At 31.2% G+C, this 12,757-nt stretch overlaps 2 protein-coding genes across 2 annotated transcripts in view; one reads left to right on the top strand and one right to left on the bottom strand.

Annotated features, from left to right (window-relative positions):
* The window catches only part of cv-c (RhoGTPase activating protein), a 706,457-nt gene that overhangs the window by 205,178 nt on the left and 488,522 nt on the right, over positions 1-12,757 (top strand). The gene's annotated exons all lie outside the window — the stretch shown is intronic.
* On the bottom strand, positions 6,222-9,603 carry natalisin (neuropeptide natalisin). The gene is made up of 2 exons (XM_088223666.1): positions 9,469-9,603; positions 6,222-8,425 (listed from the first exon to the last, which is right to left on the bottom strand). The coding sequence occupies exon 2, from the start codon at positions 8,413-8,415 to the stop codon at positions 6,511-6,513; it is 1,905 nt and encodes a 634-aa protein (XP_088079792.1). The 5' UTR covers positions 8,416-8,425; positions 9,469-9,603; the 3' UTR covers positions 6,222-6,510.

The following is a 12,757-nucleotide window of genomic DNA, read 5'->3' as shown; positions in this document are numbered from 1 at the left end:
TAAATCTGAGTCAAGTATAATTGACAAGATTAAGAAAGGGTTTCTGAGATGGTTTGGTCACGTAGAACAAATGGACGACGAAAGAATGGTAAAACGAGTATGTATGGCGAAAATGAACGGTAACGTGAGACGAGGACGACCAAGGAAGACGTGGCATGATCAGATAAACCAAAATCTTAAGTCTGGTCGTGTCAAAAGCAGACAGAACCGAAGGGCATGTATGACGAGAAAATATTTTTTTTGTTCTCATCGGGAATCGAACCCGAAACCTTTCATGAGTGAGTCAAGCGTCTTGACCACTACATCACGCGGGTCAAAAATACAACAAAAAAAGATTTATTCAATTATCTCAATTTAACGGTAAAAGCGCATATTGTCTATGACTTTTATATTGTACAATAATAATTGTACATGCTTAGTACAGTGTTTCACGAGTCTGCTCACAGATGTCACTAAGGGCGCCGGGTCGGCAAATGTTCCCACGCAGGTTTGAGTCCGCGCTAAAACATATTTATGCTCTCTGGATTAGTAATTTAAAGCTCGGCATGTAAAATTATGAACAATAAAGTCAATGATTTTCGTATCAGTTTTAATTTATTTTTATTATTTGATCTAGGTTAGTTTCTTTTTAAGTGAACCGTTTTAAAGGAAACGTGATGTTTAGTATTTGTAGTCAAGCGATTACCATGGGAAACCGCCCACACATTAAGTTGCATTCCCATATTTGTTTGATAAAATTGCAACAATAAAACCTTTTGAGATAAACAGTTATCTGACTGTATCATCGTTTATTTGAACAATTAAAATGCTAAATAAGGTATTGGCATGTTTATTATTCATATTATTTTTTATCTCCATTTCTTAATATGAGCCCATTGCATAATATGATAAACTAATTGACAAAATATTCAAACTTTCTTATATTAAGTTTTAACTATGTAAGCCTTTTACCTAATTTAACAACTCCTTCGTCTTCGTCGAAATGGATAAATTTTGTTGTTTTGTCTTCCTTTTTAAACGCAAATTGATCGTTTTTATGAAGACGCATCAATTTTAAGCTTTATTCCTTAACTTGACTTTTTTTTATTTCAATTTTTATCAATTGTAAACTATTCTTAATGTTATCAACATAATAAATAATAAACAATTTGAGTTTTTATGACAAAAAATATTCTTCTGAAAACATAAATATTATTTAAATTAATATATTATTAAACTCAGGAATATTTTCTGAAGTACCTACGCATCTAGTCGTAAAATTGCACTTCTTAACAGCTTTTTTATCGTCTGCACTTATGAAAAATGGCATTCCTCTATGAATAAACTGTGAATATGCAAATACACCGAGCAAATAGTTCTACAGGCTCCTATTACACGAGACATTCTGCACGCTATACAATCATTGTGAATATTTTATATAAATAACTCATTTATCGGCCAATAATAATTGCATGTACATTCTATGGATGAAGGAATAAATGGATGAAATAAATCACTTTACAAAATTTAACGACGGTAATGCACATTGCATTTGTAATAACCTTTATGATTGACATTTATTCCAATAAATATTGAGAATCTCACTAAAAAACAACCACCGGATTTTGGGCATTTACATTGCAATTTTTTTTAAATTTTCTTTTTTTTTTTTAAATTTACATCGAGAGCATTACAAAGTAGCCAATTCATACTTATTGCGTTACAAAGTATACATAACATAAAAAAAATCGTGTAAAAATGTCGAAGGGACAAGTAGACCGAATTAATTCAGAATATCTGAATTATGTATGCGACTACCAATCAGTTGAAAAAAGTGAACACCCAAATAAATATTTCCTCTCCTCAACAACAATTGTTAGCCCAGAATTTCTAGTAAGAAATCAGTCCAGAAAAGCCACGGGTAATATCGGATAACGCAGATTTTTTTTTGCATCTTCTCTATTATCCATTTTAAATCTAAAAAAATTTCATAAAGTAGATGCTTACATAAAAAATGAACGACTTACTGAAATTGAACATGCTAAATACTTAGGACTAACAACAGACAGACAATTGACGTGGACAATTCACAATGCAAATTTTACTTTTCAATTCCTATGGGAAAATGTCTATTTATAAACCTCAAAAAAATACATTTTTCATCGTTGAAATGAATGAAATATAGTCCTGTATCCTTTGTAGAGTCGTGTTTCACCACAGTCACACGAGAGTAAAAAAGAACGAATTTCGATTCTTTTTTGTGATATTATTTAATAAAATATAAATGATGCCGAAATGCGATCCCTCAGGCGAATGTGTTGTAAAACGATGCATGATAGGTGGACAAATGTCGAGATCCGTGAACTATGTATGGCTGAGACATGCATTATCGACAGAATCAAGAAAGGGGTGCTGCGTTGATTTGGACATGCAGAGCGAATGGACAGTGAAAGAACGGCTAAAAGGATCCGAATGTTGATGGATGCAGAAAATGAGGAAGACCGAGTAAGACATGGCACGATTAAGTCCATCAAATACTTGAAGATGGACATGTCAAGAGTAGGAATAATCGGCGTGCGCGCATGAGAAGATGTATGAATGTAGAGAAAGCGAGGTATTATTATTATTATTATGGATAACTTATATAGCGCCATTTTCTTAATTTGCACGACAAGGTATGGTCTTAGGTCTCTGCTGTACCTTGCTTGTAGTGAGTACAACAGGCTATCGGAGTCCTTTAGAACGCCAAAAAATGACTATATTAATTTGAAAAACTACTTCTTGAGGAGGTACGTGGAGGGTGAAATTTAGTTTTAAGTTCTTCTTTTTCCTCGGATATTTCTTTTTTACTATATGCAAATGTTAATATTACCTTTTATCAAGTACGAATTGTTTTAATTTCTTTGTATTATATACTTGCTTGCTATCTTATTTCAGTTTTATGAACATATTATTACTTGTAACTATATTTTATTTTATTTTATGTGTGGACATATAATTGATTTCTTTTATTTTTATTTTATAAACATAAACGGCAAATCTGCCTTTTACAAATATTTATAATATTAACATGTTTTTTTTTTTCAAAAACATGAATATTGAAAACAAGATTAAAAAAAAAAACAAAAATCACACCAAAAATTATACAGGATTCATATTTAAAAAAATTACTTAAAAATTATACAGCATATTCGGTAGAAAGTTAAGATAATAAAACATTCTACAGTAAAACAACAAGAAAATCATAAGTACTGTTTCACACAGCTAGGCAAAGTGAACAAAAAAATTTATATGAAATGCATGAATAAATAAATATAATTACCATTCACCATCTTTGAAAAAGTTCAAAAGGTTTGTTCTATAGGAACAATACCCTGCACTAAATATATCAGATACGTGGGAATAACTATTGCCGAGTTCATGAAGTCTATTTAATACTGCATTACAAGTATACACTGTCCGTGAATTGTTGCTACAAAACGGTGGCACCTGTCTAGTCATTCTTCCAGGCACCCTGAAGTTGATGAGAGATAACAGTTCAAGGCAATCCCAAATTGAATTTACAATTTTGAATAAATTTAAAAGGTCTATAATTTTTCTTCTATCGTTAAGTTTTAACAAATTTAATGTTTTTAGTAAAAAATCGTAATTTGAAAATTCATGACTGATGAAGTTTAAAATTTATATATCGTTATAGTTTTTTTTGGACTCTTTCAAGAGAATTTTGGTGACAGTTGTAGTAAGGAGTCCATATTGTAGAATTATACTCTAACTGGCTTCTCACTAATGAAGTATACATCAACTTCCAAGTGCCTATGTTTTTGAATTCCTTAGTCACACGTAACATGAAGCCTAACATATTCAGAGATTTACTAGTAATATTATTTATGTGCCTAATGAAGGATAATTTTTGATCAAAAACGATACCCAGGTCGCGCACCCCAGAAGTTGAGCCTAATTGCATATTACCCATCAAATAATCAAATGAAATTGGGTTTTTTATTCTAAAAAATCTCATTACGTGGCATTTTTCAATATTTAATTTAAGTTTATTGGTGGAGCACCACTGGAACATTTTATCTAAATTATTATTATTATTATTATTACCAAAATACCTCAAGGGCGCTTGTAGGTATGTATACGGAATTTTTTAATCTCTGCCTATCTCTATGGAGAAACGGCGTGATAGTTTGTTGTTTATTGAAATTATTACTTATTTTATAAGGAAAAACAATAGAGTAAAAAAAAAAAATTTTTTTTTTTAGTCGACAATAAATCCCGATATTATACAGTCCATAGCGTTCCTCTGGAATTTGCAAGGCAAACTGGTATATTGCCGTGTATTGACTAGTAAAATATTTCTCATAATGCGTGAAGAGTAATTCCAAAGGATGCTAAACGAGTTTGTTAAGCTGTGGAATTCTTCAAATAGTATTGGACTTACAACTTTGATTGTGTCCTTTTTTTTCAAATTAAGAAAATAAGGGGACAAAAAAAAGAATATATCAATAATTCATAGCGTCTCACCGCACACTGCACAAATATCGCAAACAGCTTTGCCAGCTTTATTGCCTCGATTGAATGCGTACAGAAAGCGGTGTCGGAAATACTCACATTCGTCTACTTGACATTTCATTTTGAAGGCTTGTAATCAAATAAAATAATAAATGTTACCTCAAAGCAAACTCTATGTCTTATAGAACAGAAAATTTTCTTTTGATTGACGTATAACTTTTACCATTTTGTTTAACTTTGTGTGCTAATTTTAAAAATTGAAAAACAATGGACTATTGACGAACTTACATCTAATATATTATTTGCACTAAAATTTACAATGCAAAAACTTAATTAGTAAGTAGTACTAAACGAACAAACCGTCACGCCGTTTATCTGTAGGAGTAGGCAGAGAAGATATAACGCTATATCAATTTGCCTTTGCATACCGACCTTATTTTCCATATTCATGCATCGAATTTTGATGTGTTAACCTTCAAGTATTTATTGGGTTTAGTCATGAAATGTTTTTCCCGGTTTTCCTCGTTTCCTGCATCCATCAGCATTTGCATTGTAAGTATGTAGAGCCGTTTTTTGAAGTCCATTCGCTCTTCATGTCCAAACCAACACTGGACTCCTTTCTTGATTTTGTCGATGGTGTTTATCATAGCCTTACATAACGCACGGATCTGGACGTTTGCGCATCTACGTTTGTATTTTTTTACTATTTTTTTAAATACTTCATACGTTAGTACACATATATTCAAAACATAAAATATGCAGAAGTAAACTTAATCTCCTCAGAACGAATCCAACTTACATGAGATCACCCAAAAATATACATATTGATAACTAATTTATAATTTGTTTAATTTACTGAATGGCTTAATTGATGTACCATCGTTACTGGAACAAGTGGCATTCAATGTTCCAATCCGCCAGTTGCGAAATAATAATGTGCTGTTTCTCGATCGACACAGCACAAACTATGGCTTGCATGCACCAATGTTCCGATTGTGTCGTATTGTAAACTCAAGACAAGATCTGGACTTTTTTGGTGTAAGTCTTTATAGATCTCATAAATCACTAAGATAGACCGGAGCTTGTCTTGAGGGAGTATTTTTTTTTTTTTCAAGGCTTTAATATTATTTAGTTGTACTTTATTGTATAAGTGCCTGTATTTATTATACGAAACCATCGTTAGAATAGACTGCAGAAGTCCGTCAAATAAATTAATAAATAACTATGACCGTGGAAACCTACGCACCTATTTGCTTGAAATGTATTTCTGGGTCGTTATGTTGTGTATTGGTTGTTTTTCTTGCCGATATTTAGTACTTCCAGATTACATTCTTTCAGCACAACGCTAAGGCTACCAGATTATACAGAGCTCCTTAAGGCAGCTTTTCTAGTTCGGCTACGAGCCATTTTTACGTGTATGTGGGTACTATAAAGGAAACTAAGACTTATGTCCTAAGATGCAGTGTGCGATATGTGCTGGGCAAGTTGTCATTCTTGCCGACGTTTCGGATCATCTGGGTTCAAGTGACATCTAGACTATTATCCTAAAAAATGATCTCTGTAACGCTGTCCGAAATGTCGATGTCGGCCAAAAAATAATCAATACACGGCACAGCAACCTAGTAAAGCATCGCAATTAACCCCGGGTTAAAATGATTAATTATTGGGATTAAATAATGACACACAATGCAATCAATAAAATATGTGTTTTATTTTTAAAACCCAGCCAGAGTTACATAAAACACAATACCATTATTTTTTTTTTCTTTTTCTAAATATTTTTTTGCCTCAACTCTTTTTGGCCATGCGTAGTGAGTATATTCAAAACATCGATCAATTACATATTTTATCAAATCAGTATTTTAAAACTAGTTAAATATCGCGCATCGATTGGCCTTTTAAAACTATTTATTGACATACTGTATAATATTATGGGTCCTTATAAATTAATTTGGAACTTAATTTTTTGCCGTTTTCGTGCTGTTTTCGAAACAATTGATTCCTTTCATTGTTTAGCTATTCATTTCTGTCAGAGTCTACGACGATAATTTCTTCATTTTCTGGCCCATCCAAAGGTCTGGAAAGAACGACAGTATTCGATCCATCATTTTTAAAGTTGGTTTCAAAGAATTCTTCCAAGTTTCTTTTCTTTTTTACAGTTGTGGTTTTCATATTGAATGCCACTGGTTGTAATTTTGAATTAGAATTTTGATCATCCACAGTTAAAATTTTTGATGAATCACCTTTTTTTACTGGTTTCAGCATTCTATTGAAATATGGCATAATATCTCGTTTTAGTCTATGTGATAAAAGATCTTTAGATGTGTTGTCCTTAAATACTATAATGCTGTCATCTTGTACACCTGACTTTCCTTTAACATAAAGTCCACTAGGCATTTCTTTAGTTTTATTAAACATACCATTTTCTTCTCCTATCAATTGATCTGTGTATTTTTGCTTTATAATATCTGATAAAAGACTTAACAGATTATCATTAAGATCTTTTGAAATTATGGGAATATGCCTAAAATTCTCATCTGTTTTCATCGCTCTCCAAAGTTGGTTGTTCCCTTCACTATTTACAAAGCCTTGATTGCGATAAAAATGATTGCTTGGTATAGGTCTTATTTTATGATATCTCATCGCTTTAAATAGTTTGTGCCAATTATTGTTAAGAATTTTGTTTTGATCCCTCCATAACAGCTTGAGATTATAATTATTTGGTGAGAGACTTTTAGCAAATACGTAATTTTCTCTTAATCTTTTGCCTCTGTTACCCCAAAATGGATCAATGTCTATATCTTTCTTTCCTCTATTTCCCCAGAATGGATCATCGTTTACCGTTTTTTTTCCTCTGTTTCCCCAAAAAGGGTCATCATCTATTTCTCTTTTCCCCCTGTTTCCCCAAAATGGATCTTCATCTGGATCTTTTTTACCCCTGTTTCCCCAAAACCGATCTTCGTCATTATTTTTCTTCCCACGATTTCCCCAAAATGGATCATCGATGTCTTTTTTCCCTCTATTGCCCCAGAAAGGGTTTTTGTAAGGCTTTTTTCCCCTGTTTCCCCAAAACGGATCTTCGTCGATATTCTTTTTTCCTCTGTTTCCCCAAAACGGGTCTTCATCAATATTCTTTTTCCCCCTGTTTCCCCAAAACGGGTCTTCGTCAATATTCTTTTTGCCCATGTTCCCCCAAAAATTATTATCATCGTTGTTCTTTTTTCCTCTATTTCCCCAAAGCGGATCTATTTCTGTAGATTTCTTTCCTCTGTTTCCCCAAAAAGGATCACCGATATCTTTTTTGCCCCTGTTACCCCAAAAAGGATCGTTGTCGTCTTTTTTTCCTCTGTTACCCCAGAAAGGATCATTGTCGTCACTTTTCTTACCCCTGTTGCCCCAAAAAACGTTGGAATCATCGTTTTTCTTTCCTCTGTTGCCCCAAAAGAGATCAAAATCTTCCTCTCTTCTAGTCCTATTTCCAAAAACGTCATTTCCAGATCTTCTTCCTCTCGATGGCCACGTTGGTATGATATCTTCGTCGTGCCTAATTTTAACTAATTTATGAACAACGGGGTTTATATTCCTAAACTCAAAAGCGTGATTTGTTTCCAATTTATGGGATGTTCCTACCATCTCTGGGATAATCAAGCTCTTCATTAACATATGTAGAAACGTGGGTGAATTCTCGGAATATCTCGATACCGGGTCACCGGAAAAAAAATCCTTGTTCAACTCCATATCTCGGTCATTAATAAAATGAGCTAGTCTTTTAGATCTTGTCCTGGTTGGAGAGTGTGGTTGTTCGTTTTCTGAGAGATGCTGTTTTTGATACCCTTTGGTGTGTTGTCCGTGCCCATAGTTAAACTGATGTGCTGCGATTAGGAAATAGATTATACCCAGCACAAGAAAGGGCGGCCCCATTGTCGGACGACTGTAAACGAAAATAAAACATTGTTAAAAATGACACACTCCCTCGAAATCAAATGTTGTTCTTAGAATATGTTTATTTGTAAGGCAAGGGTTGTTTCTTCGCGGGCTTTATCACTTCGTTAGAACATTTTATGACTATCTTATTTTTAATCACGTCGTTTAATTTGATTAAACAAGCGTATCTCAATAAAATACCACCTCTTGTATTTTTTCATAACTAGGTATCGAATTAAAAAAAAATATAAATATTAAATACTAATGTTCTAATAATTAAGTTATTTATTGATAATTCTTCATGGGATACCATTTTAATTGAAGAATATAACACCAATGTATTTAAATATAAGTTTTAATTTTTAAAAATACTTGGTACACTTCCACTTATTTATTTGACCGATTAGCTCTTTCACGCGCCAACGGGCATCTTCTGGCTGGTCTGAAGTAAAAAATATAAAAACAACGGTAAAAACGAGTTCATTACCAAATAATAAATTTTATAAGAGAGGAAAAAGAAAAAAAAACGTAATTTTAAAATTTTATATAAATTTTTTTTCCTCAAAAGCATTTTCAAAGTATTTTTACTGTTGCCAGTTGTTATAGCATTTTTTTTTCTTATAACTTTTTAGATACGGCGCGGCGTTAGTTTTAAATGTTCAATCGGGTTGTGGTCCTGTGGCTAGTGTCTCGGACAAACGGACCAAAGGTCTGTGGTTCGAATCCCACTCTACCCCAACTTGATTCCATTTTCTAATTGTGATTTATTTACAACTCGTTGAAAATGGCCTTCAAAATTAAACATTTGAGTAAATCATAAGAGCGCAAATATTTATTTTTTAATAAAAAAAATAAAATATTGTATTAAACAAATTCAACAGAAAACAATAATATTTTTATCTCAAAAATTTAACAAATGTAATTAGCTCGTTTTCGCTGGGTACCCTTTAATTATGAAGATACAACGCGCATAATTATTTTTACAACTGAAAATTCGTTGATTTTTAAATATATATATATTTTTATATATTATATATAGAGAAAACTTACCAATTTCCTTTTTACGATGTTGAAAATATATAACTGTCGTTAAAAATTAATCCGTACTATTCTCATTTTGCGATTTAAATAATTTTGGTGAGTATCATGGAGCACCTTTTTCACTAGTGCTGAGAAGAACTGCGATCACAATGGTAATAATCTGTTGATTTAGTTTTCTTTTATAGTTTCCACTGGGGGTGTTATAAGAGAATGGGTTCGTATTCGTGGCTGGGGATACACTAACCCCCCTCTCCCGAGAAATTTTCTTTTTTTGTTTTCACGTCACTCGCGTTTCGCGATGTTAACTTTGGTTTGGACATTGCAGGGGTATACAACTGAAGACCTCGGTCTTAAAACATCTTTTTTTTTTCAAAAACGATTATTTTTGCGTTTTGTTATTCTCTGTCAATGCGTCCATAGAAACGTTTTTCCAAAAAAGGTACCTCACATTCACTGTTAAAAATACGGTACGGGTAAATATTTTAGTGAAAACAGCAATTCTCCACATCAATTTGTTTGAAAACCGTAATAGTTTACATAAATTTGTATAAACAAACAAAAAATATCCTTCACTTAGCACTTTTACTACTATGTAGCGCCTTTATCACTCATTGTTTGACAGTTCAAAGGTGTTTAGGATATTATTTTATATAGGTTTTTAGCAGTGTTTACTGAATAATTTTACAAAGCACTTTAGAAGTTTTTGATAAACCGCTTTTTTTTGTTTTTACTATTCGTACTCATTTTAGTTTAGTTTGCACTAAAAATTAATTTTATTTTATTAAAAGGCATAAAGATAGCAGTAAAACCTCAATGTTCAGTTTAAACACTGTGAAAAAATGTACATACTATGTCACAAACCAACAATTTTTATCATATTAAGAGGTTTTTTAAAGAAGGTCTTCAATTTTGAAGAGAATTATTTACTTTTAACATAAATTTAAAGAGCATATTTTATTTGATTTTCTCATAAAAACAAAACACATAATAGAATTTATACAATGGTTTCAATACAAACTATTATATTTTGTTTTTCAATATCACCATCCATAAAGGAGTGCTCACGAAGAAGGTACCGATGTTTTAAAAACATCGATAAATCGCTTAAAAAAATCAGAAAAAACACTGATAATTAAACTTCAGAAAAAATCAGTGTATGAAATTGGCGATGTTTTTCAAAGGCAAGGTTTTAAAAAAAATAAAAAAATTTAAAGATTTTTTTTATTTCCAGCATTTCTGCAAAAAACGTGTTTATTGATACTTTTTTATGAGTTTTTTTATTATAAATTGTAAATCTATATACATAATACATACTTGCTTTTTCGAAAGGTAGGTAAGTATTTAAAATGATCAATTTTGGTAAAGTAGTAATTATTTATTTATTTTAAAGAAACAAACAGTCGACAATGATATACTAATGTATTTTTTTAAAATACAGTTTAAAGACAGACCAGCAAAGTTTCTAAATAAAAATCATACATATTATTAAATTGTGTTACAACAAAAGGATGTTTTTATGTGTATTTGTATGAGAGTAAGTGTAGATATGTGTTTATGTGTATTAGTGTATATTACATTCATATTTATGCTAACACCTTTTATTGGTTGGTTGGAAGAAATTGCCATTTGGCAATAAGCCCGCCAATGTACAAATAACATTATGTACAAAAAGTTGAATAAATAAATAAATAAATAAGTGGAATCATTCCCCTTGCTTTAAGTTTCACTGATTCATTTGTTAAAAATCTATGACATTGTGAACAATATTCTATGCTAAATATATTAGTTTTATATCACCCGTCACTGGAAGGAGTGGTCTCCCGAAACTGTAGTAGTGTTCTTGTAAAATAATAAAAATTGTGTAACACTTATAACAAAGTTTTATTTTAATAATAATTTATAATGAAGTGTAATGAATAAATACGAAGTAAATGTCGATTCAATTAAAAATATTATTTATCAAATTTAAATCTAAAACATCGCGGTTTTTAAACTTTGTTGGAATCTTGTTTTTTTTTTAAAATTAAATCCATCGATCAATATGTTTATTTTTGGATGATACCGTGTGTGTTGGATTTGATCCGACGTTTCGGCTACCATTGCAGGAACTCAGTTTACCCTGAAGACACACGGTATCACCCAAAAAAGAAACACATTGATAACAGTGACCGTGAAAACCTTCGACCCTATGTATCTTTAAATATTTTTTGGTAATAATTTTCTTCTTACAAAAATCTAAATTTTGATAAAAACATAGATTTTTTTAAATGTATAAAAAAACAGCAACGTTTTGAGTATGTCCAAATATTTTTTGATAGGCTGGATTTATTAATATATAAATTTGGCCCTGAGTTATTAATATATAAATTTGTTGCAACAGAAAGCGATAACATTTTTGGGAAGGGAATATGGGAAAAAATCCTGTCTGCCTGCAAACATTTGGATAAACTCAAAACATTGTTGATTACTTACTGGTACAATAAAAAGTATATAAAATGAAGAACTATTTTCAGGCATTCCCTAGTAGTAGAAATGATTCAGTCAGATGAATGTTACCCACATCAACGAAAGTTTCTGCTTTTTAATTTCGCAAAAGTCAACAGATCTAGGAGTTGAGGAAATATGGATGTTTGAACACTGACTTAAAGTGGCCACTTAAACCAAAATTATTTCCTCTATTGCTACAAAAATAAAAATATATTCCTTTAAATTTTTTTTGAAAGGCATTTCATGTTTTTTGTTTTGAAAGAAATGTATATTTTAATTTTTGGTCCATTTGACTTATGTCGTATAGAACCCGTATTGGATAAAAAATAATTTACGTTAATAATAGAAAAATCGGGAAAATCATCGATATGTTGATGCTAATTCTTTAAACATCTATATTTCGGTGTTGATTCTTTAAGTATCGACGCCCTGATGTATCCATGTTTTGGCGATTTTGTATACCTACCATAAATTTTTTGAACCCGTGTAAAAACTACATTAAATGTTAATTAGTATGAATGTATTTATATTTTATGTTTTTTTCGTTCTATGTTTTTTTCTTTTTCTTATATACTCGTATATTCAAAATTATATAAACTCTCATAAATAAACAACTAGAACAGGGTAAGTCACTCTCCAAGCACAAGAATTAGTATCTTTTTTTGGAGAGTTACAGTGATAACATTTACTAGATGTATAAAAGTAGATCTGGATAGAATTTTTAAAAAACATGTATCTTTAATGAAATTTATTAGTAAAAAATAATAAGTAAAAAATAAAAAAATTGAAAAAATCCTTATACGTAGTATCA

The sequence above is a fragment of the Micrasema longulum genome, unplaced genomic scaffold (genome assembly GCF_059751315.1).
Source record: "Micrasema longulum isolate JH-2025_06_02 unplaced genomic scaffold, ASM5975131v1 h1tg000248l, whole genome shotgun sequence".
Taxonomy (NCBI): Eukaryota; Metazoa; Arthropoda; class Insecta; order Trichoptera; family Brachycentridae; genus Micrasema; species Micrasema longulum.
The sequence above is the reverse complement of the archived record's forward strand: the minus strand, read 5'-3'. Positions and strand labels throughout refer to the sequence as shown.

Coding starts and splice junctions, on each gene's coding strand:
- natalisin (XM_088223666.1), bottom strand. CDS start 8,415: ATGGGGCCGCCCTTTCTTGTGCTGGGTATAATCTATTTCCTAATCGCA.